This window comes from Nasonia vitripennis, chromosome 4 (genome assembly GCF_009193385.2).
Source record: "Nasonia vitripennis strain AsymCx chromosome 4, Nvit_psr_1.1, whole genome shotgun sequence".
In the NCBI taxonomy this organism is placed as follows: domain Eukaryota; kingdom Metazoa; phylum Arthropoda; class Insecta; order Hymenoptera; family Pteromalidae; genus Nasonia; species Nasonia vitripennis.
In genome coordinates, this window is record NC_045760.1 from 33,069,176 (window position 1) to 33,094,934 (window position 25,759).

At 40.8% G+C, this 25,759-nt stretch overlaps 2 protein-coding genes across 13 annotated transcripts; one reads left to right on the plus strand and one right to left on the minus strand.

The window, feature by feature from the left end:
* Positions 1-16,026: 16,026 nt before the first annotated feature.
* On the minus strand, positions 16,027-18,795 carry LOC116417418 (uncharacterized protein DDB_G0283357-like). Of its 2 annotated transcripts, none has more exons than XM_031930438.2 (5): positions 17,491-18,795; positions 17,209-17,424; positions 17,076-17,120; positions 16,694-17,002; positions 16,027-16,628 (listed from the first exon to the last, which is right to left on the minus strand). In XM_031930438.2, the coding sequence occupies exons 1-5, from the start codon at positions 17,730-17,732 to the stop codon at positions 16,178-16,180; spliced, it is 1,263 nt and encodes a 420-aa protein (XP_031786298.1). In that variant the 5' UTR covers positions 17,733-18,795; the 3' UTR covers positions 16,027-16,177. The 2 variants fall into 2 exon arrangements, with proteins under 2 accessions (XP_031786298.1, XP_031786299.1); XM_031930439.2 differs by having other exon boundaries at positions 16,434-16,639; positions 17,491-18,047.
* A 6-nt stretch (positions 18,796-18,801) lies between these two features.
* LOC100679448 (probable serine/threonine-protein kinase cdc7) lies at positions 18,802-25,759 on the plus strand. Of its 11 annotated transcripts, XM_032598880.1 has the most exons (9): positions 18,802-21,029; positions 22,277-22,716; positions 22,941-23,223; positions 23,312-23,482; positions 23,551-23,832; positions 23,938-24,033; positions 24,100-24,336; positions 24,441-24,686; positions 25,177-25,759. In XM_032598880.1, exons 3-9 carry the CDS (start codon positions 22,948-22,950, stop codon positions 25,726-25,728), a joined length of 1,860 nt encoding a protein of 619 aa, XP_032454771.1. In that variant the 5' UTR covers positions 18,802-21,029; positions 22,277-22,716; positions 22,941-22,947; the 3' UTR covers positions 25,729-25,759. The 11 variants fall into 11 exon arrangements, with proteins under 11 accessions (XP_032454771.1, XP_031786289.1, XP_031786290.1 ...); XM_031930429.2 differs by having other exon boundaries at positions 22,277-23,223; XM_031930430.2 differs by having other exon boundaries at positions 22,280-23,223.

Here is a 25,759-nt window from a genome sequence, read left to right on the forward strand (position 1 = left end):
GACCCTACTCGTATTTTTGGGTAGTTTCCATAACCCAATAACCCAATAACCCAAAAATGCAGAAAAAATTAGTTATCGGAAAAGGTATACCAAAATTATCCGAAACGAATTCGAAGTCGATTTCACCCTACTCGTATTTTTGGGTAGTTTCCAGAACCCAATAACCCAATAATCCAAAAATGCAGAAAAAATTAGTTATCGGAAAAAGTATACCAAAATTATCAGAAACGAATTCAGTCGATTTGACCCTACTCGTATTTTTGGGTAGTTTCCATAACCCAATAACACAATAACCCAAAAATGCAGAAAAAATTAGTTATCGGAAAAAGTATACCAAAATGATCAGAAACGAATTCAAAGTCGATTTGACCCTACTCGTATTTTTGGGTAGTTTCCAGAACCCAATAACCCAATAAACGAATAACCCAATAACCGAAAAATGCAGAAAAAAGTAGGTATCTGAAAAAATTATACTAAAATAATCAGAAACGAATTCTAAGTCGATTTGACCCTACTCGTAATTTTGGGTGGTTTGACCTTAGAAAAAATTAGAAAAGATGTCATCTGAAATTGGCTCCAGTTTCCAAAAATTTAGAAAAAAGTAGGTATCGGAAAAAAGTATACGAAAATAATCAGAAACGAATTCTAAGTCGATTTCACCCTACTCGTATTTTTGGTAGTTTCCAGAACCCAATAACCCAATAACCCAATAACCCAATAACACTAAAATGCAGAAAAAATTAGTTATAGGAAAAAGTATGCCCAAATGATCAGAAACGAATTCTAAGTCGATTTGACCCTACTCGTATTTTTGGGTGGTTTGAACAGAAAAATTTGAAAAAGATGTCATCTGAAATTTGCTCTCGTTTCCATAACCCAATAACCCAAAAATGCAGAAAAAAGTAGGTATCGGAAAAAGTATATCAAAATGATCAGAAACGAAATCTAAGTCGATTGGACCATGCTCGTATGTTTGGGTATTTTGAACATAGAAAATTTTGAAAAAGATATCATGTGAAATTTGCTCTCGTTTCCATAACCCAATAACCCAATAACCCAAAAATGCAGGAAAAAGTAGGTATCCGAAAAAGTATAACAAAATGATCAGAAACGAATTCTAAGTCGATTTCACCTACTCGTATTTTTGGGTAGTTTCCATAACCCAATGACCCAATAACCCAATAACACAAAAATGCAGAAAAAACTAGGTATCGGAAAAAGTATATGAAATAATCAGAAACGAATTCTAAGTCGATTTGACCCTACTCGTATTTTTGGGTAATTTGAACTTAGAAAAGATTTGAGACGGATGTCATCTGAAACTGGCTCGTGTCCAAAAATGCTTAGAATTCGTTTCTTTATTTTCGTATACTTATGTATACGAAAATAAAGAAACGAATTCTAAGTCGATTTGACCCGACTCGTATTTTTGGGTAGTTTCCATAACCCAATAACCCAATAACCCAAAAATGCAGAAAAACGTAGGTATCCGAAAAAGTATAACAAAATGATCAGAAACGAATTCTGAGTCGATTGGGCCATACTCGTATTTTTGGGTAATTTGAAAAAATTTGAAAAAGATGTCATGTGAAATTTGCTCTCGTTTCCATAACCCAATAACCCAATAACCCAATAACCCAAAAATGCAGGAAAAACTAGGTATCGGAAAAAAGTATAATAAAATAATCAGAAACGAATTCTAAGTCGATTTGACCCTACTCGTATTTTTGGGTAGTTTCCATAACCCAATGACTCAATAACCAAATAACCCACAAATGCAGAAAAAAGTAGGTATCCGAAAAAGTATAACAAAATGATCAGAAACGAATTCTGAGTCGATTGGACCATAATCGTATTTTAGAGTAGTTTCCATAACCCAATAACCCAATAAACCATTAACCCAAAAATGCAGAAAAAAGTAGGTATCGCAAAAGTATACCTAAATGATTACAAACAAATTCAGAGTCGATTGGATCATACTCGTATTTTTGGGTAGTTTCCATAACCCATTAACCCAAAAATACAGAAAAAAGTAGGTATCGCAAAAAGTATACCAAAATGAACAGAAACGAATTCTTAGTCGATTGGACCATACTCGTATTTTTGGGTAGTTTCCAGAACCCAATAACCCAATAACCCAATAACCCATTAACCCAAAAAGGCAGAAAAAAGTAGGTATCGCAAAAAGTATACCAAAATGATCAGAAACGAATTCAGTGTCGTGGACCATACTCGTATTTCTGGGTTATTTGAACTTACAAAAAAATTTGAAAAAGATGTCATCTGAAATTTGCTCTCGTTTCCATAACCCAATAACCCAATAACCCAAAAATACAGGAAAATGTAGGTATCGGAAAAAAGTATACGAAAATAATCAGAAACGAATTCTAAGTCGATTTGACCCTACTTGTATTTTTGGGTAGTTTCCAGAACCCAATAACCCAAAAATGCAGAAAAACGTAGGTATCCGAAAACATATAACAAAATAATCAGAAACGAATTCTAAGTTGATTTGACCCTACTCGTATTTTTGGGTAGTTTCCATAACCCAATAACCCAATAACCCAATAACACTAAAATGCAGAAAAAATTAGTCATAGGAAAAAGTATGCCCAAATGATCAGAAACGAATTCTAAGTCGATTTGACCCTACTCGTATTTTTGGGTGGTTTGAACAGAAAAATTTGAAAAAGATGTCATGTGAAATTTGCTCTCGTTTCCATAACCCAATAACCCAAAAATGCAGGAAAAAGTAGGTATCCGAAAAAGTATAACAAAATAATCAGAAACGAATTCTAAGTCGACTTGACCCTACTCGTATTTTTGGGTAGTTTCCATAAACCAATAACCCAATAACCCAATAACACTAAAATGCAGAAAAAATTAGTCATAGGAAAAAGTATGCCCAAATGATCAGAAACGAATTCTAAGTCGATTTGACCCTACTCGTATTTTTGGGTAGTTTCCAGAACCCAATAACCCAATAAACCAATAACCCAATAACCCAAAAATGCAGGAAAAAGTAGGTATCGGTAAAAAGTATACGAAAATAATCAGAAACGAATTCTAAGTCGATTTGACCTACTCGTATTTTTGGGTAGTTTCCATAACCCAATAACCCAATAACCCAAAAATGCAGAAAAAATTAGTTATCGGAAAAGGTATACCAAAATTATCAGAAACGAATTCGAAGTCGATTTCACCCTACTCGTATTTTTGGGTAGTTTCCGGAACCCAATAACCCAATAATCCAAAAATGCAGAAAAAATTAGTTATCGGAAAAAGTATACCAAAATTATCAGAAACGAATTCAAAGTCGATTTGACCCTACTCGTATTTTTGGGTAGTTTCCAGAACCCAATAACCCAATAAACGAATAACCCAATAACCCAAAAATGCAGGAAAAAGTAGGTATCGGTAAAAAGTATACGAAAATAATCAGAAACGAATTCTAAGTCGATTTGACCCTACTCGTATTTTTGGGTAGTTTCCATAACCCAATAACCCAATAACCCAAAAATGCAGAAAAAATTAGTTATCGGGAAAAGTATACCAAAATGATCAGAAACGAATTCTAAGTCGATTTCACCCTACTCGTATTTTTGGATAGTTTCCAGAACCCAATAACCAAAAATGCAGGAAAAAATTAGAAAAATATTAGAGAAATCTAGAAAGACGCGTAAAAATTGTAAAAACTAGTCGGAGATCAGTAAAGTTACCTAGAAATAGCGAATTACTCAAAAATGGCAAAAATGCGCAAAGCTTGGGTGAATTCTAAACCAACAATAGCACGCGAATAATGCAAATTGAATCAATATTAGTCGCCAAAATAGGCTAAAAAACCGCAGAAACTAACTCACCCAATAACCCAAAAAGCTAATTAGTAACCCAAGTTGGGTTATTGGGTTCTTCGGTCATTGGGCTGTAGGGCTTATTGGGTTTTACCCAATAGTAACTTTTTCCGCTCGATCGAATGAAGCCAACAACCCACCCCCTTCGCCCTCAAGTTTCCGAGATACAGCATACGACTACTCGATATGTACTACCATATGTACTATTGACTACTTATCAATGGTCAGTATTCGAAGGCCTTTCCGAATCAATGCTCCTTTCCCCCTTTCTCCCCTCCAAACAATGTAATTCTATGTTTAGGTACCTAATAAAATTGGGTTCCTATATATCTGATAATGATAAATGAAAGAAGAAAAAAAAATAAACATTTTTGGTTTTAAAAATTTGTCCGTTTTTTTTTTCATTAAGACTTGAAAATTTATTTTGCATTTTTGAAAACTGGAGCGAATTTCAGATGACATCTTTTTCAAATTTTTTCTAAGTTCAAATTAGAAAAAATTTGAAAAAGATGTCATCTGAAATTCGCTCCAGTTTTCAAAAATGCAAAATAAATTTTCAAGTCTTAATGAAAAAAAAAACGGACAAATTTTTAAAACCAAAAATGTTTATTTTTTTTTCTTCTTTCATTTATCATTATCAGATATATAGGAACCCAATTTTATTAGGTACCTAAACATAGAATTACATTGTTTGGAGGGGAGAAAGGGGGAAAGGAGCATTGATTCGGAAAGGCCTTCGAATACTGACCATTGATAAGTAGTCAATAGTACATATGGTAGTACATATCGAGTAGTCGTATGCTGTATCTCGGAAACTTGAGGGCGAAGGGGGTGGGTTGTTGGCTTCATTCGATCGAGCGGAAAAAGTTACTATTGGCTAAAACCCAATAAGCCCTACAGCCCAATGACCGAAGTATTTTTGGGTAAGTTCAAATTACCCAAAAATACGAGTATGGCCCAATCGACTAGAATTCGTTTCTGATTATTTTCGTATACTTTTTTCCGATACCTACTTTTTCCTGCATTTTTGGAAACGAGCCTGGTACAAACATTCCCCAAACTATCATCGGCAGTCTTCGGATTGCCGGAGCTAGCGTGCGAGTGTGTGCGCGTGTGAGTGATACTCGAGCAGGGGCGAGAATAAACATTCCCCAAACTATCATCGGTTGTCTTCGGATTGCCGGAGGTAGCGTGCGAGAGTGTGCGCGTGTGAGTGATACTCGAGCAGGGGCGAGAATAAACATTCCCCAAACTATCATCGGCTGTCTTCGGATTGCCGGAGGTAGCGTGCGAGAGTGTGCGCGTGTGAGTGATACTCGAGCATGGGCGAGTAGAAACATTCTCCAAACTATCATCGGCAGTCTTGGGATTGCCGGAGGTAGTGTGCGAGTGTGGCGCGTGTGAGTGATACTCGAGCAGGGGCGAGTATAAATATTCCCCATTGTTTCATTCAGTCTAAGGATTGTTTGAAGCAGTATAGTGTAGTGAAGTGGCAAGCAGCAGCAGTATCATCGATGACTAGGCGGCGGACGACCCGGATCATCAAGTAACAGCGGGACATCACATCGGTGGCAGCGGCGGACTAGGACGAGTACCAGAACACAGGGACCAGGAGAAGGACCAGAGGACATCGCGGGATCGTGGGTAAGTACCTCTCTCTGAGAGTACATAATATAAAGTATGTCAATTATCGTTTCGACGATGCTTGACATGCAAGGGGTACTTTTATTGTTGATGTTGTTTTTGTTGCTGGAAACGAAAACGACATCAACAACAAGATGGAGCCTCGAAACAGCTAGGGCATTAGGAAAGTGTACGTGGGATCTCTTAGTGCCAAAGCCCAGGGCACCCCACGTATGCGAAGGGATGGAGTCGGTAGGGCCCGCCAACGCCCGCTCTATCTCGAACGTAGCTTAGGAGGTTAAGAGGTGTTGCGGCGGGGATGATAGGGCAGCGCCGGTTGGAACCATTAGGGTTCCTCCTGGGATAAGAAGTTTGGTGATCAGGCCAGGCGATTCTTGAAATCACTGCCTATAACCATCGAATTCTTATCACCGGACTAACGCCAGCCAATCATCGTCACGCGACAACGATCTTGTAGATAGGTCTCGTGAGACAAGATCGGCCTCATCGAACAACGATTAGGTCTCAAAGTAGGGTGCGTCTACGCGAAGGTAACACAGCCGACGTTGCTTTTCACGTAGATCCTTTGTAGGTTCGGTTGGTTACGGGCAGGTAGACAATTTATAGTAATTCATCATCAAACAGTGTCATTTCGTTTCTCGCGTCCGGGTAGGTAGGTAGGGTGGCTCTCAAAGGAATATACGTATTAACGCTTAATAATAATAATACAGTGCGTCAATACGAATATTCCACGTACCTATCACCGACGTCCTCGTCGTGAGAGCTTGTAACGACATGTTTGAATGTATCTTGTCGGCTAACGGTGAAAATTTTTGAACATCCGGAAAATTTGTCGGAAAATGAAGAAACATTTGTACTTTTTCTCCCTTTTTAATTGAGTGAAGCAATTTGGGCGGGATTTAAGATTGTTGGGTTAATATTGGGTTATTGGGTTATTGGGTTATTGGGTTATTGGGTTATTGGGTTATTGGGTTATTGGGTTATTGGGTTCTTCGGTCATTGGGCTGTAGGGCTATTGGCTTATTGGGTTTTATTGGGTAACTTTTTCCGCCCGATCGAATGAAGCCAACAACCCACCCCCTTCGCCCTCAAGTTTCCGAGATACAGCATATGACTACTCGATATATACTACCATATGTACTATTGACTACTTATCAATGGTCAGTATTCGAAGGCCTTTCCGAATCAATACCCCCTTCCCCCTTTCCCCCCTCCAAACACTGTAATTCTATGTTTAGGTACCTAATAAAATTGGGTTCCTATATATCTGATAATGATAAATGAAAGGGGAAAAAAAAACATTTTTGGTTTTAAAAATTTGTCCCTGTCTTTTTTTTCATTAAGAAAAACAGACTTGAATATTTTTTTGCATTTTTGAAAACTGGAGCGAATTTCAGATGACATCTTTTTCAAATTTTGTCTAAGTTCAAATTACCCAAAAATACGAGTATGGTCCAATCGACTCAGAATTCGTTTCTGATCATTTTGGTATACTTTTTCCGATACCTACTTTTTTCTGTATTTTTGGGTTATTGGGTTATTGGGTTATGGAAACTAGAGCGAATTTCAGATGACATCTTTTTCAAATTTTGTCTAAGTTTAAATTACCCAAAAATACGAGTATGGTCCAATCGACTCAGAATTCGTTTCTGATCATTTTGGTATACTTTTTCCGATACCTACTTTTTTCTGCATTTTTGGAAACTGGAGCCTGGTACAAACATTCCCCAAACTATCATCGGCAGTCTTCGGATTGCCGGAGGTAGCGTGCGAGTGTGTGCGCGTGTGAGTGATACTCGAGCAGGGGCGAGAATAAACATTCCCCAAACTATCATCGGCTGTCTTCGGATTGCTGGAGGTAGCGTGCGAGTGTGTGCGAGTGTGTGCGCGTGTGAGTGATACTCGAGCAGGGGCGAGTATAAACATTCCCCAAACTATCATCATCAGTCTTCGGATTGCCGGAGGTAGCGTGCGAGTGTGTGCGCGTGTGAGTGATACTCGAGCAGGGGCGAGTATAAATATTCCCCATTGTTTCATTCAGTCTAAGGATTGTTTGAAGCAGTATAGTGTAGTGAAGTGGCAAGCAGCAGCAGCATCATCGATGACTAGGCGGCGGACGACCCGGATCATGAAGTACCAGCGGGACATCACATCGGTGGCAGCGGCGGACTAGGACGAGGACCAGAACACCGGGACCAGGAGAAGGACCAGAGGACATCGCGGGATCGTGGGTAAGTACCTCTCTCTGAGAGTACATAATATAAAGTATGTCAATTATCGTTTCGACGATGCTTGACATGCAAGGGGTGCTTTTGTTGCTGGAAACGAAAACGACATCAACAACAAGATGGAGCCTCGAAACAGCTAGGGCATTAGGAAAGTGTACGTGGGATCTCTTAGTGCCAAAGCCCAGGGCACCCCACGTATGCGAAGGGATGGAGTCGGTAGGGCCCGCCAACGCCCGCTCTATCTCGAACGTAGCTTAGGAGGTTAAGAGGTGTTGCGGCGGGGATGACAGGGCAGCGCCGGTTGGAACCATTAGGGTTCCTCCTGGGATAAGAAGTTTGGTGATCAGGCCAGGCGATTCTTGAAATCACTGCCTATAACCATCGAATTCTTATCACCGGAGTAACGCCAGCCAATCATCGTCACGCGACAACGATCTTGTAGATAGGTCTCGTGAGACAAGATCGGCCTCATCGAACAACGATTAGGTCTCAAAGTAGGGTGCGTCTACGCGAAGGTAACACAGCCGACGTTGCTTTTCACGTAGATCCTTTGTAGGTTCGGTTGGTTACGGGCAGGTAGACAATTTATAGTAATCATCATCTATCAGTGTCATTTCGTTTCTCGCGTCCGGGTAGGTAGGTAGGGTGGCTCTCAAAGGAATATACGTATTAACGCTTAATAATAATAATACAGTGCGTCAATACGAATATTCCACGTACCTATCACCGACGTCCTCGTCGTGAGAGCTTGTAACGACATGTTTGAATGTATCTTGTCGGCTAACGGTGAAAATTTTTGAACATCCGGAAAATTTGTCGGAAAATGAAGAAACATTTATACTTTTTCTCCCTTTTTAATTGAGTGAAGCAATTTGGGCGGGATTTAAGATTGTTGGGTTAATATTGGGTTATTGGGTTATTGGGTTATTGGGTTATTGGGTTATTGGGTTATTGGGTTATTGGGTTATTGGGTTATTGGGTTATTGGGTTATTGGGTTCTTCGGTCATTGGGCTGGAGGGCTATTGGCTTATTGGGTTTTATTGGGTAACTTTTTCCGCCCGATCGAATGAAGCCAACAACCCACCCCCTTCGCCCTCAAGTTTCCGAGATACAGCATACGACTACTCGATATATACTACCATATTTACTATTGACTACTTATCAATGGTCAGTACTCGAAGGCCTTTCCGAATCAATACCCCCTTCCCCCTTTCCCCCCTCCAAACACTGTAATTCTATGTTTAGGTACCTAATAAAATTGGGTTCCTATATATCTGATAATGATAAATGAAAGAGAAAAAAAAAATAAACATTTTTGGTTTTAAAAATTTTTCCCTAAGTCTTTTTTTTCATTAAGAAAAACAGACTTGAAAATTATTTTTTGCATTTTTGAAAACTAGAGCGAATTTCAGATGACCTCTATTTCAAGTTTTTCTATGTTCAAATTACCCAAAAATACGAGTATGGTCCAATCGGCTTAGAATCCGTTTCTGATTATTTTCCTATACTTTTTTCCGATACCTACTTTTTTCTGCATTTTTGGAAACTGGAGCCTGGTATAAACATTCCCCAAACTATCATCGGCAGTCTTCGGATTGCCGGAGCTAGCGTGCGAGTGTGTGCGCGTGTGAGTGATACTCGAGCAGGGGCGAGAATAAACATTCCCCAAACTATCAGCGGCTGTCTTCGGATTGCCGGAGGTAGCGTGCGAGTGTGTGCGCGTGTGAGTGATACTCGAGCAGGGGCGAGTATAAACATTCCCCAAACTATCATCGGCAGTCTTCGGATTGCCGGAGGTAACGTGCGAGTGTGTGCGCGTGTGAGTGATACTCGAGCAGGGGCGAGTATAAATATTCCCCATTGTTTCATTCAGTCTAAGGATTGTTTGAAGCAGTATAGTGTAGTGAAGTGGCAAGCAGCAGCAGCATCATCGATGACTAGGCCGCGGACGACCCGGATCATCAAGTACCAGCGGGACATCACATCAGAGGCAGCGGCGGTCTAGGACGAGGACCAGAACACCGGGACCAGGAGAAGGACCAGAGGACATCGCGGGATCGTGGGTAAGTACCTCTCTCTGAGAGTACATAATATAAAGTATGTCAATTATCGTTTCGACGATGCTTGACATGCAAGGGGTGCTTTTGTTGCTGGAAACGAAAACGACATCAACAACAAGATGGAGCCTCGAAACAGCTAGGCATTAGGAAAGTGTACGTGGGATCTCTTAGTGCCAAAGCCCAGGGCACCCCACGTATGCGAAGGGATAGAGTCGGTAGGGCCCGCCAACGCCCGCTCTATCTCGAACGTAGCTTAGGAGGTTAAGAGGTGTTGCGGCGGGGATGATAGGGCAGCGCCGGTTGGAACCATTAGGGTTCCTCCTGGGATAAGAAGTTTGGTGATCAGGCCAGGCGATTCTTGAAATCACTGCCTATAACCATCGAATTCTTATCACCGGAGTAACGCCAGCCAATCATCGTCACGCGACAACGATCTTGTAGATAGGTCTCGTGAGACAAGATCGGCCTCATCGAACAACGATTAGGTCTCAAAGTAGGGTGCGTCTACGCGAAGGTAACATAGCCGACGTTGCTTTTCACGTAGATCCTTTGTAGGTTCGGTTGGTTACGGGCAGGTAGACAATTTATAGTAATCATCATCTATCAGTGTCATTTCGTTTCCCGCGTCCGGGTAGGTAGGTTATTGGGTTATTGGGTTATTGGGTTATTGGGTTATTTGGGTTATTGGGTTATTGGGTTATTGGGTTATTGGGTTATTGGGTTATTGGGTTATTGGGTTATTGGGTTATTGGGTTATTGGGTTATTGGGTTATTGGGTTCTTCGGTCATTTGGCTGGAGGGCTATTGGGTTATTGGGTTTTATTGGGTAACTTTTTCCGCCCGATCGAATGAAGCCAACAACCCACCCCCTTCGCCCTCAAGTTTCCGAGATACAGCATACGACTACTCGATATATACTACCATATGTACTATTGACTACTTATCAATGGTCAGTACTCGAAGGCCTTTCCGAATCAATACCCCCTTCCCCCTTTCCCCCCTCCAAACACTGTAATTCTATGTTTAGGTACCTAATAAAATTGGGTTCCTATATATCTGATAATGATAAATGAAAGAGGAAAAAAAAATAAACATTTTTGGTTTTAAAAATTTTTCCCTAAGTCTTTTTTTTCATTAAGAAAAACAGGCTTGAAAATTTTTTTTGCATTTTTGAAAACGAGCGAATTTCAGGTGACCTCTATTTCAAATTTTTTCTAAGTTCAAATTACCCAAAAATACGAGTATGGTCCAATCGACTCAGAATTCGTTTCTGATCATTTTGGTATACTTCTTCCGGTACCTACTTTTTTCTGCATTTTTGGGTTATTGGGTTATGGAAACTACCCAAAATACGAATAGGGTCAAATCGACTTAGAATTCGTTTCTGATTATTTTCGTATACTTTTCCCGATACCTACTTTTTTCTGCATTTTTGGATAATTGGGTAATTGGGTTATTGGGTTATTGGGTTCTGGAAACTACCCAAAAATACGAGTAGGGTCAAATCGACTTAGAATTCGTTTCTGATTATTTTCGTGTACTTTTTTCCGATACCTACTTTTTTCTGCATTTTTGGGTAATTGGGTAATTGGGTTATTGGGTAATTGGGTTATTGGGTTATTGGGTTATTGGGTTATTGGGTTATTGGGTTATTGGGTTCTTCGGTCATTTGGCTGGAGGGCTATTGGGTTATTGGGTTTTATTGGGTAACTTTTTCCGCCCGATCGAATGAAGCCAACAACCCACCCCCTTCGCCCTCAAGTTTCCGAGATACAGCATACGACTACTCGATATATACTACCATATGTACTATTGACTACTTATCAATGGTCAGTACTCGAAGGCCTTTCCGAATCAATACCCCCTTCCCCCTTTCCCCCCTCCAAACACTGTAATTCTATGTTTAGGTACCTAATAAAATTGGGTTCCTATATATCTGATAATGATAAATGAAAGAGGAAAAAAAAATAAACATTTTTGGTTTTAAAAATTTTTCCCTAAGTCTTTTTTTTCATTAAGAAAAACAGACTTGAAAATTTTTTTTGCATTTTTGAAAACGAGCGAATTTCAGGTGACCTCTATTTCAAATTTTTTCTAAGTTCAAATTACCCAAAAATACGAGTATGGTCCAATCGACTCAGAATTCGTTTCTGATCATTTTGGTATACTTCTTCCGGTACCTACTTTTTTCTGCATTTTTGGGTTATTGGGTTATGGAAACTACCCAAAATACGAATAGGGTCAAATCGACTTAGAATTCGTTTCTGATTATTTTCGTATACTTTTCCCGATACCTACTTTTTTCTGCATTTTGTGGATAATTGGGTAATTGGGTTATTGGGTTATTGGGTTCTGGAAACTACCCAAAAATACGAGTAGGGTCAAATCGACTTAGAATTCGTTTCTGATTATTTTCGTGTACTTTTTTCCGATACCTACTTTTTTCTGCATTTTTGGGTAATTGGGTAATTGGGTTATTGGGTAATTGGGTTATTGGGTTATTGGGTTATTGGGTTCTTCGGTCATTGGGCTGTAGGGCTATTGGGTTATTGGGTTATTGGGTTATTGGGTTATTGGGTTATTGGGTTATTGGGTTATTGGGTTATTGGGTTATTGGGTTATTGGGTTATTGGGTTATTGGGTTCTTCGGTCATTTGGCTGGAGGGCTATTGGGTTATTGGGTTTTATTGGGTAACTTTTTCCGCCCGATCGAATGAAGCCAACAACCCACCCCCTTCGCCCTCAAGTTTCCGAGATACAGCATACGACTACTCGATATATACTACCATATGTACTATTGACTACTTATCAATGGTCAGTACTCGAAGGCCTTTCCGAATCAATACCCCCTTCCCCCTTTCCCCCCTCCAAACACTGTAATTCTATGTTTAGGTACCTAATAAAATTGGGTTCCTATATATCTGATAATGATAAATGAAAGAGGAAAAAAAAATAAACATTTTTGGTTTTAAAAATTTTTCCCTAAGTCTTTTTTTTCATTAAGAAAAACAGACTTGAAAATTTTTTTTGCATTTTTGAAAACGAGCGAATTTCAGGTGACCTCTATTTCAAATTTTTTCTAAGTTCAAATTACCCAAAAATACGAGTATGGTCCAATCGACTCAGAATTCGTTTCTGATCATTTTGGTATACTTCTTCCGGTACCTACTTTTTTCTGCATTTTTGGGTTATTGGGTTATGGAAACTACCCAAAATACGAATAGGGTCAAATCGACTTAGAATTCGTTTCTGATTATTTTCGTATACTTTTCCCGATACCTACTTTTTTCTGCATTTTTGGATAATTGGGTAATTGGGTTATTGGGTTATTGGGTTCTGGAAACTACCCAAAAATACGAGTAGGGTCAAATCGACTTAGAATTCGTTTCTGATTATTTTCGTGTACTTTTTTCCGATACCTACTTTTTTCTGCATTTTTGGGTAATTGGGTAATTGGGTTATTGGGTAATTGGGTTATTGGGTTATTGGGTTATTGGGTTCTTCGGTCATTTGGCTGGAGGGCTATTGGGTTATTGGGTTTTATTGGGTAACTTTTTCCGCCCGATCGAATGAAGCCAACAACCCACCCCCTTCGCCCTCAAGTTTCCGAGATACAGCATACGACTACTCGATATATACTACCATATGTACTATTGACTACTTATCAATGGTCAGTACTCGAAGGCCTTTCCGAATCAATACCCCCTTCCCCCTTTCCCCCCTCCAAACACTGTAATTCTATGTTTAGGTACCTAATAAAATTGGGTTCCTATATATCTGATAATGATAAATGAAAGAGGAAAAAAAAATAAACATTTTTGGTTTTAAAAATTTTTCCCTAAGTCTTTTTTTTCATTAAGAAAAACAGGCTTGAAAATTTTTTTTGCATTTTTGAAAACGAGCGAATTTCAGGTGACCTCTATTTCAAATTTTTTCTAAGTTCAAATTACCCAAAAATACGAGTATGGTCCAATCGACTCAGAATTCGTTTCTGATCATTTTGGTATACTTCTTCCGGTACCTACTTTTTTCTGCATTTTTGGGTTATTGGGTTATGGAAACTACCCAAAATACGAATAGGGTCAAATCGACTTAGAATTCGTTTCTGATTATTTTCGTATACTTTTCCCGATACCTACTTTTTTCTGCATTTTTGGATAATTGGGTAATTGGGTTATTGGGTTATTGGGTTCTGGAAACTACCCAAAAATACGAGTAGGGTCAAATCGACTTAGAATTCGTTTCTGATTATTTTCGTGTACTTTTTTCCGATACCTACTTTTTTCTGCATTTTTGGGTAATTGGGTAATTGGGTTATTGGGTAATTGGGTTATTGGGTTATTGGGTTATTGGGTTATTGGGTTATTGGGTTATTGGGTTCTTCGGTCATTTGGCTGGAGGGCTATTGGGTTATTGGGTTTTATTGGGTAACTTTTTCCGCCCGATCGAATGAAGCCAACAACCCACCCCCTTCGCCCTCAAGTTTCCGAGATACAGCATACGACTACTCGATATATACTACCATATGTACTATTGACTACTTATCAATGGTCAGTACTCGAAGGCCTTTCCGAATCAATACCCCCTTCCCCCTTTCCCCCCTCCAAACACTGTAATTCTATGTTTAGGTACCTAATAAAATTGGGTTCCTATATATCTGATAATGATAAATGAAAGAGGAAAAAAAAATAAACATTTTTGGTTTTAAAAATTTTTCCCTAAGTCTTTTTTTTCATTAAGAAAAACAGACTTGAAAATTTTTTTTGCATTTTTGAAAACGAGCGAATTTCAGGTGACCTCTATTTCAAATTTTTTCTAAGTTCAAATTACCCAAAAATACGAGTATGGTCCAATCGACTCAGAATTCGTTTCTGATCATTTTGGTATACTTCTTCCGGTACCTACTTTTTTCTGCATTTTTGGGTTATTGGGTTATGGAAACTACCCAAAATACGAATAGGGTCAAATCGACTTAGAATTCGTTTCTGATTATTTTCGTATACTTTTCCCGATACCTACTTTTTTCTGCATTTTGTGGATAATTGGGTAATTGGGTTATTGGGTTATTGGGTTCTGGAAACTACCCAAAAATACGAGTAGGGTCAAATCGACTTAGAATTCGTTTCTGATTATTTTCGTGTACTTTTTTCCGATACCTACTTTTTTCTGCATTTTTGGGTAATTGGGTAATTGGGTTATTGGGTAATTGGGTTATTGGGTTATTGGGTTATTGGGTTCTTCGGTCATTGAAAACTTCACGAATAATCGGTTAAAAGTGCTCTAGAACCGTCTAAAACGGTTCTCCTGCGCGAGATTTAGCGTTTCAGCTACCCAGTTTTACGAGATATCGGTATATAACCCAAAATGGGTTATTGGGACATTGGGTAATTTACCCAAATAACCCACGAATTATCCCAAAATTACCCACCCGACGACCCAGTTTACCCCAAATGGGTAAACTGGGGTTTACCCAAATAACCCAAATGGCAACCCACTTTACCCCAAATGGGTAAACTGGGTAGCTCAATGAGATATTTTGGGTTACGAGGTGGGTTATTTTGGGTAAAAGTGGAGAAATTCCCGGAAATTGATTGATTGATTGAATTTCCCCGTGGATTACCCCACTTTCTCGATTCCCGCGATAATTAATGCACGCGCGAAAACGTCGACGGAAAGCGCAGCACGCACTCTATCCAACAGGCGCTCTAGTTCAAAAAACTCTCGTGTTGTTTTCTGTTTCCTAAATTACTTTTTTGTTACAATACACCCAAACAGTGCACATACACCCAAATTTTTAAGCTGATTTTTCAGTTTTACACGGCGCCGTGTAAAAAAGAACCATTTAAGTCACACGTATCGTAATGTACTTACATAGGTTGTTCCATTTCTTACTGCTGTTCTTGCTGCCGCTGTCGTTGTTGTTGCTGTTGTTGAACATAAAGAAGAAATAAATTAATATAATCCATTTTCTGACTCGCAAAAAAAAAAACAAGTTATGAAAACGTCGAATTTCCACACCACCCAGGGGGTATCGACGCGGCGCGTTGGGTTTTTTACGTGGTCCCTTCGCCTAGAGCCCTACACACCACGGGATTTTATGTACTGGGGGAATAAAAAATCATTCGTTAATTAAAATCTAATTTTATTAACCATAAAACAACATTAATAAATTAATATCCTACGTGTGTATGTGTGTGTGTGTGTGTGTGTGTATCCGCGTGTATGTAAGTATGTGTATATGTGTGTGCATGTGTGTGTATGCGCATGTGGAACGTATGTATTTGCGTGTATATGTGTGTATGTGTGTATGTGTGTATGCATGTGGAACGTATGTATGTGCATGTGTATGTGCGTGCATGTGTATGTGTGTGCGTGCATGTGTGCAACAAAGCTTCATCGTCGTCTACCCCTTCGGGTAGGATCATTTTTCCTCATAAGGTAGCTCCCATATGCCGCATCATAAAAGGCTTGGGCTTCCTCTACAGACAGACCGTACAGGGAAAACTTCTGTGCCCCCATCTCGCAAACATGCTTGTCTACGGTGCGTAGACACGCATGGTATGACTTTTGCATACGGTCTGTCTGACGAGGAAACCGCCCGCCCGTCAACCTGAAAAAATTGGCTGCTACATATAGTGCTTTACGCACATGTGTAGCAGTACAAAATTTCAGGTTGCCGACCGGGTAGCCTTCCAGATCCGGCATCGGTTCTAACTCCCTTATGAAGTCCCGATTGTGGGCAAACTTTCCCCTAGACCTCCTCTGCGGTCCACGGAAGCCATTCGCTACCGCTTCCGGTATCGGGTGAGGAGGTAAGGGGGGAGGTAGCTGCTCTTCTTGGTCACTGAAAAGAAACTTTGGAAAGAGTAGAGTAAGATGACAACACACACGAATTAACTATTCACTTACTCTTGCAGCTGTGCCTGCTCCTGTTGTGGTGGTGATTGTTGGTGTTGTGGTGGTTGAATATGTTGTGGTGGTTGTTGGTGTTGTGGTGGTGGTTGTTGATGTTGTGGTGATTGCTGTTGCTGTTGTGGTAGTGGTTGTTGGTGTTGTGGTGGTTGAATATGTTGTGGTGGTTGTTGGTGTTGTGGTGGTGGTTGTTGATGTTGTAGTGGATGTTGCTGTTCTGGTGATTGCTGTTGCTGTTGTGGTAGTGGTTCGAGGTGTTGCGGTTGTTGCTGCTGCTCCTCCTGCTGTGCTCCTCCTGCTGTGATCCTGCAATTTAGAGATAGATATTTATTTAAATTAATAAGTCAAAACACAAAAGGAAATCAGAGGAAAAACTTACGCATTCCTAAGAACCAAAAATTCCTCCAATTCATCAAATAGTGATCTGTAAAAAATAAAGTCTCCTATAAAAACCTTTATAAAAGGTAAAATAATAATATAAATATTTGAGAGTTAGATATTATTGAACATACAATTCTGGTGGAGCTGTCGGGTCTACGTTCTCTTGGTCGCCGACATACTCGGCGGCCAAGTTTCGCCTCGCCCCACGACGAGCTCTGGAGCAGCCGTTGGAGCCAACAACCGGTTGGAGAACCGACGACCGTGGCGTAACCGCGGCTCGTGGCGTCATTGGCCTCTCCAACGAGGATGTTGGCGTTCGGGGCAGCGGCGAGTACAGCAATGAAGGGCTATCGCAAACAATAAAAATATGATTTTAGTAACTAAAATATAAAAGGAAAAAAAAGAAAAAATACCTCAGCCTAGCCTTCTTCGCAGAAACTTGGCGGCTTCTGCTGCTGCCACTGCTACTGTTGCTGCTGCTGCTGCTGCTGTTGTTGTTGCTGCTGCTGCTGCTGCCACTACTGCTGCTGCCACTGCTGTTGCTGCCACTGCTGCTGCTGCCACTTCTGCTGCTGCCACTGCTGCTGCTGCCACTGCTGCTGCTGCCACTGCTGCTGCTGCTGGCAGTGGGGTTGCTGCTGTTTATTTTGTTCATGTTAATTACTACAAAATAAAAAAAAAAAGTTCTTTGGGTGATTTTCAGATTAAAGGGCGGTAGGAGGTGTTAGTTTCGAGGGCGCTACAGACAAGTGAAGAATTCATACTTAATTTCATTATTACAAAAAATGTTTGGACATTTTTATCCAAAAAGTCCAACCTTTTTTTTGTAATAATGAAATTAATCATGAATTCTTCACCTGACGCTATTAACATGTTGCAAACCGTCAAATTATTGCATAATCATAATTTGGTTTGCATGATAATACTATTGAATCTGAAGAAAAAGCATGCATCAAACAGAGATAGAGGATAACAACGGTAGCTCACACCTACACAGCTATTCCATGATAGTACTCCCTAGCTGCTAATAGACGAGAGAGAGAGAGAGAGAGAGAGAGAGAGAGAGAGAGAGAGAGAGAGAGAGAGAGAGAGAGAGAGAGAGAGAGAGAGCGAAAGAGTGCATGCCTGGTACACGAGGACTGCTCCCAACCCCACGGCGGATGATAGCTCACACCTCCCGCATGACGCGAGATTACCGACCTAACACCGAAAGCGACCGCGAACCGGATTATGCGATTCCCAACCCTCACGGCGGATAGCTCACACCACCCTCTTATGACGCGATACCGACGCGAACCGAAGCCTCACCATTAGCCGCTGCTGCAGAAGCAACGTTGCCCGGCTCACGCGACTTGGACGCTAGTGAGACACATGAAGTAGAAGTATCCTGTCCGGAAGATACTCTTACTTCCGTGAGCCAAAAAAAAAAATCAGAAAGATTCTTCTGCTTCGACGAATAATAGCGAAAAGTGTAGCATCTGATCCCTATCAATTGTTAGCAAGAAATAAGAGTTAGCTAAAGGAAATAAAAAGTGAATACCGGAAAGGAAAACGATCAGCGCAATTGTTTTAGTGTCCCAGACGAAATTATTAGTTACATGGAATTTTAGGCTAATTATCTCGCAAATGATGAAGAAAAAACTAAAAATAGAAGCATAGAAAAAGTAAAAGAGCATTTGGTTCTGAGAGAAGAAAAATAGAAGGCCCTCACCATCAGCCGTTGCATGTACGATGTATATTTTATATATACATGCGCGCGTACGCGCAACGTTGCCCAGCTCTCACGATCGTGGACGTTGGTGAATAGGCGCATGGAAAATGCGCTTGCATAGAGCGCTATAGCATGTCTATGCAATATGCAAGCGCAGCCTCCTTGAGAGCTATACGATGAGGCCGGCCTAGCTCGCGCCCTAACTGCAAGACCGTTTCGGCAGACAATAGCAGCGAGTGCAATGTGGCGCCCGAAGGACGCTGCTGGTGGCATCGTAGTCTGGTGATTATCGGGATCGACCCACCTCTTAATCAAGAGGTGTTACTCTAACGGCCCTACACCAGAGCAGAGTACCGCGTGCGGAGCCGGCTCCGACCAGCCTTACGCTGCATTCCCCGCCGAACCCCGATTTTTTACAATTAAACAACTAATTACATCTACCTGGCTACGTCGGGTCGAAGGTCGGGCGTGTGCTGTGCCCTCGCGATAGCCTAACACCCTCTTCCCTCGCACAGGTGGGGTGTCGTGAGATGGTGACACCGGAAAATTGGTCAAGTTGGGATCGATCACCGAGCCCGCCTGCTTTTGCAAGAACAAGTATTGACTGCAAAATTTATCTGTTCTTGCAGAAGCAAGCGAGCCCGAGAACCAAGTCCCGAATGCCCACCTGCACTGAGTGCTTTCCCTAACTAGTTCGAGACTCCAGACACTCAAGAGTGAATGTCGAGTCCCTTGCATACAAACGGTCGAGCAAATGCACAAGACATTTGCTCGACTATTTGTATACTTAATAATATGTACTCCCAGAGGGAGGTACTTACCCATGTTTCCGCGATGTACTGGTCCTGGTCCGCCGCCGCCGCCGATGTCCACCTGGTACTGGTCCTCGATGATGATGATGATGATGATGTTGATGGTCCGCTGCTGTTGCTTGTCACTGCACTACACTTCAATTAACTTCACACGGGGATATAAGTGGGATGCAATAGGAATTAGAGGTATATTTTAAGTCGCCTCGTCTCGACTCAGGGAAAGGTACGGGAATTGTAAAAGGGGTTTAACTTGTAACGCGCTGCCCCATACTCAGCGCGGTGTGCAACTACGGCACACAGACGTGAAGAACTTTAATTTATATGGCGCAGGTACTCGCTCTGCGCTGCAAACGGATGCACTAACTCCAGAGAAGTTTAATTTATATAGCGCAGCTCCTTGCTCTGCGCTGCAAACATCCCCACGAAACCCCGTAGAACTTTAATTTATATAGCGCAGGTTCTCGCTCTGCGCTTCAAACACATCCAGAGAAGTTTAATTTATATAGCGCATTTCCTCAGCATTATAAAGGAAGGCATTCCGTGCTTTTACAGTTATATCGTGGTGCGAGCGGTTTTGCCGTGATGACCAGCCGTTTTTCCGTGGTAACAAGCGATTTTACCGTGGTGACCTGCGGTTTGCCGTGGTGACCTGCGGTTTGCCGTGGTAACCAGCGATTTTACCGTGGTGACCTGCGGTTTGCCGTGGTGACCTGCGATTTTACCGTGGTGACCTGCGGTTTGCCGTGGTGACCTGCGGTTTTGCCGTGGTGACCTGCGGTTTACCGTGGTGACCAGTGGTTTTGCCGTGGTTTGCCGTGGTGACCTGCGGTTTACCGTGATGACCAGTAGTTTTGCCGTGGTGACCTGCGATTTGCCGTGTTAACCAGCGATTTTACCGTGATGACCTGCGGTTTGCCGTGGTGACCTGCGATTTTACCGTGGTGACCTGCGGTTTGCCGTGGTGACCTGCGGTTTTGCCGTGGTGACCTGCGGTTTACCGTGCTAACCAGTGGTTTTGCCGTGGTTTGCCGTGGTGACCTGCGGTTTGCCGTGGTGACCTGCGATTTTACCGTGGTGACCTGCGGTTTTGCCGTGGTGACCTGCGGTTTGCCGTGGTGACCAACGATTCTGCTATAAATACGGCCGCGCTCAACGCTACCGATCATTCGTTCGCCGACCGCCACATGAACATCATAGGAGTAACAAGTCAGCAGTCCACGTCACTCCAGGCTTCAGGATATCCAGGGTCGCTCGAGACCGTCTACCGCTCATAGGGACTTTGGCTTCCTGGTCACCAGGGTGTTAGGATCTACAAGGTCATCCGGTCTCAAGGCTCTACAAGGCCATCCGGTCTCAAGGCTCTACAAGGCTACATCCGGTCTCAAGGCTTCCAGGGTCATCCACATCCACGGAAACAGTAATTTGAAGGGTATTGTATCATCTTTAGAGATAGGGCAGTAGGAGTATATGCAGGACCACCAGTGCCAAAGCCGAGGGCACCCTGCATATGCGAGGCGCAAAGTCGGAAGAGCCCACCAATGCTCACTCTGTTGCCGAAAAATTAGGAGGTTAAGAGATGTTGCGAGGGGATGACAGGGCAGTGCCGGTTGGAACCATTAGGGTTCCGCATGGGATAAGAGATGACGGTGACCAGGCCAGGCGATTCTTGAGATCACTGCCTATGACCATCGAATTTCTTATCACCGGAGTAACATCAGCCATCATCGCCACGCGACAACGATCTTGTAGATAGGTCACGTGAGACAAGATCGGTCTCCTCGTTCATCACTAGGTTCGTAGTAGGGTGCGTCTACGCGAATGTAACACAGCCCACGTTGCATTTTCGTAGATTCTCTAGGTCCGGGTAGGCAAAATAACTGGATAGTCGATTCTCTCTGTTAATTATGTAATACTAAGTCCAGCGCGATACGCGGGCGTAGTTTTGTTGCCCAGTTCGTTACTTGGACTTCTAAAACTTTCCTTAAAATTTTACAATATGTTCTTTAAAAAGTGATACGGAATAAGTAAAGCCGCTGAAAATGCTAAATTCATATTTCTGATTTGGAATGATTTGAAAATAATGATTTTATTGTTATAATTACAATTACAATTTAAATTTTGGTGCCATAACACAGATGTCGCTTCATAACCAATAAACCTTGGCAACTAATCAGAATCACGTATTAAATGCATTGACAGCAAATGCTTCATGATATAGGCCATCACGTATTTTTTAAGAGGGGAATGTAAACGCTTGCTGAAGTTAGCCTTTAAACTTGAAGGGATGTCGTGTCCAAGTATACTGTTCTTCTATTACAGATAATTTTTTCAACCCAGCGCTCAATGATAAATGTTAGGATTAATAATTTTTTCTACCGAAGTAAAGTTCAATCGCGCTTTTTCATTTTCTTTTAGATTGGGAATACAAAATATTTTGTGGCGGTTTTGCGCAGCTATAAAGACGACACCCTTAAAATGAATTATATATAAGACCGAAAAATAAAGAAAATATCTAATTCTTTCTGATTGATTATCTGCATTTAAATCGAGCCAAGTAACTTGAGACGGTTAAGCGCGGAGAAGCTTCGCGGCGGTGTTTTTATCGCGAAATATTTGCACTTTCTGTCTTACGTGCGTCTATTACTTTTCCCAACTCATAATGCGATATTTTTTTAGTAGCTCATCGTTGTCTACGCTCTCGCGATGAAATCAACAGCAAATCGTCCTAAACGACGATCACAACGGCGAAATAGAAAAATACGGCGTCTTTTTGATCGTCTTAAGGAGAATCCTCGGTCGAGCGACGATTCTCAGATTGTGCAGGTGCGAAGAAACAGTAAATTCGTAGTTCCCCAGCCCACATCTGCTTTACCATCCCCGGCCGACTTGGGATTAGTTCTTTCAGGCGAAGAACGTTTGAAATTCCCAAAAAGTCCGACGCCCGAGTCAGCCGCGCCCAACCGAGAGAATCCCTCGCGACCGCCAGCCAAGTCGGAGGCAGCCCTCGGTGGAGGTGTACGGATTCCCACAAAACCAAAACTGTTTGTGCCACCTTTGCGGCCCGTGCTAGCTGAAAAAAGTCCATTCCAACGACTTTCCAACGACCGTCTGAAAAAGTAATCAACGACACTCATTGCAATTAATTACGGAAAAATAAATCAATCGGCTCTTTTTAGGGCCAACAAACAATAACGTAGCATACGAAACGTCCCTTGTCCTCTGTACAAATTAAAAATGGCCGATTTTTTTGCATTCGAATATGTCAGATTCGATTGGATTTTTTCTTTCCGCGTATGCAAGTAAATATTTTAATTCATTACTTATACTCATTATGAAACAGATAAACGATGGCCGGAAGAGGCAAGCAATGGCCAAGAAATTATCTAAATCAGAACCAACAACCTTTCTACGTAGAAAATGACGACGATGATGATTACGTTGATGATGATGATGATTACGAGAATGAGAAGGTTACTCTCGCAGGGCTGCTAACAGAGATGAGTGACATAGATAAAGATATGGAGGTGCTTGTTGAAAAAAAGAAGGCAATAGTAGATAAAATGAAAAGGATAATCAGTACTGAAAAAGATCAAACCAGTTCCCATCCGCAGACTTTATATCGCGTAAGGCCAAAAATCGTTATTTTAGAAATCTGAACATTAACGTTTTTAATTTTGTAAGTTAAAATACTCATGGATCATAATTTTGTAGCCTCCACCATCATCATTCTCCAATAATAGTAAAAGAATAAAGAATCAATCTCGCGCTGTACTTCCGTTTACGGCAACATCATCTGCTGTGGGTTCAAATAATAATTCGAATAGGCAGTTACCGCTTCAACAGAGTTATTCGTATAACGACGAACAGCGACATCGTCAAATGGTAATTTACATTATTTATTTGTTTCTCTTACGGATAATAGTATAATATTTTTTTACAACTTAAACCAGCTTCCCTTTGAGGATCAAAAACTACAAAAACAACAGCTCCAGCAGCTAAATTATTATCAGCAACTTCAGCAGCAACAATTATTAATGACCATGACGATGAACAATAATGTCAAATTAGGGATGTCAAGTTCCGTCCTTTCTGAGTCCAACCCGTCTACCTTTATTTCTTCTACACAGCATCCTCATGAGCTCCTTCAGCAACAGCAGCAGCAGCAGCAGCTGCAATCCGAGAATTTGATGCGATATATAAAAAAAAGAAGTCAGCATTATCCAATTGATCAGGTCAAATTGAAATGAATTTTTGTTTACAATATTCATACATGCATATACGTATATGTGCAAGCATTAAAAAATAATAGAAAAATAAAGTAGTTGTATTCGTTTTAGATGGAATCCACATCCCTATCGAATAATGTGTTGTTATCGAACAACGAACAAGGGCAAACTAATAAAGATAATACAATAAGGCCATTCGATGAAAAGGTATGGCAAAACAAAATTGAGTTAAATTGACCCGATAAAATTCATTAATTTAATTCATTGTTACAGCGACGACGACATGATATCAGCTTGCAAAATAATGATAGTTTTGTTAACAAGTACAATTATAATTTTGATGACTTTAACGATGATGACGATAATTGTGATGATAATGGTCACGAGGCTCAACAATATGATAATGAATCAGATGAAAACAATGAAGATGCGAATAACACTGCTCAGAAGGATCAAGACGACGCCGCTCAGCCTCAGGCAAAATCTACTAAAAAACCTACCAATTTAACGGTAAGCGAATTGCTGGCTATTATACTCTATCATATTCCAAATTTACCATTTTTCTGATCTTTATAAATTTCGGTTGGTTAAACGTAAATTCGATTTTTATTTAGGTTACTCGCCGTATGTTTACGCGATCAGAAGTGGAAACACTTATAAAGAGAACGTTTAAAAACTATCAATCAAAAGGCGTCTTTTACTCAGAAGATTTAAATTTACCGGATAAAAGTACTATGTCGTGTCGAAAGCGCGCCGGAAAATCAATCCAAAAAATGAATCCTGATGAATTAAAAACTTTGTTAAAATGTACGATGCCGGAAGCTCAGGAATTTGCTGACTTTGTTAACAATATGAGATTTGTATAACTATATAAAAAACTGTTAATTTTTAAATTTTGAATTGTTTATTTACCTCTCTCTCTCTCTCTCTCTCTTACGCTACCGCCTGTGGTCTTAATCTATTTTCCACTATGCTTCCTTCATTTTCCCCTAGCTACAAATTAGTTTCTTTTACGCTCTACGTCGTTCAAATTTTGGGGTTTTTCATCCCTTTTTTCGCGATAACAAATTTACTCTGTAATGAAAATTTTCGGTAGGCTTAACTCGCTTGATTAACTTCTCTGTTCTTCTTTCCGGAGAGATTGTGGGTGGCATTGATTTTGAATTTCGTATTTGAAAATCTTGATCAGGGCCGCCTAGGCTAGCCTGTGCGGGCTGGCAGGTTTTGAATCTCACAGAAGGGGGCGTTGGAGGGGGCCCCCTTCAACCAATCTCTTATTTATTCTCTTTCAATTGTAAATCTTTAATCAGTGTGCACTAAGAGTGATTATGAAATATTTTATTGCCGCAGAAAAAAGATGCAGTGGATGCTAACGAAGATAATAATAATTTACATTTTTTTCAACTGGAAGACCATACCGATGCACGCATAAGAAGGTGTACAGCGGATTTTGATTCTATCGTCGTTGTCGGACGCAGTATCGATGTATTCAAGATAAGGAAAAAATTCGATTTGAGTACGGGAAAAAATGTCGTAAGAATATCTGATCAAAAGAAAACAACGTGTCTTCTTGATCCTGCAAATGAAAAATTGTGGTTTGAGTTTAAATTGGGAGGATACATGAATAACTCGATCAATGTATTGTTTTCTATTAAGAGGAATTATTTCCAAAAAATAACAAAATGGCTAACGAACACGAGGAAGAAGAAAGTAACGACGGCGGAGTCACTCGACCCATTTTCTCATTTTTTTTTGAAGAAATTGTTAAAAAGGCTTCTAAACGTTTGCCTGAAAATTGTCGAACATTGCGTTATAGTAATATCACAAATTTTACTCTTCACGACAGCACTAAAATGCCGTCTGTGTACTCGGAAGATTGGGGGTCCTTCTGCAAATCAATAGATACGTTATTGCACGACAGCGAAAATATTAA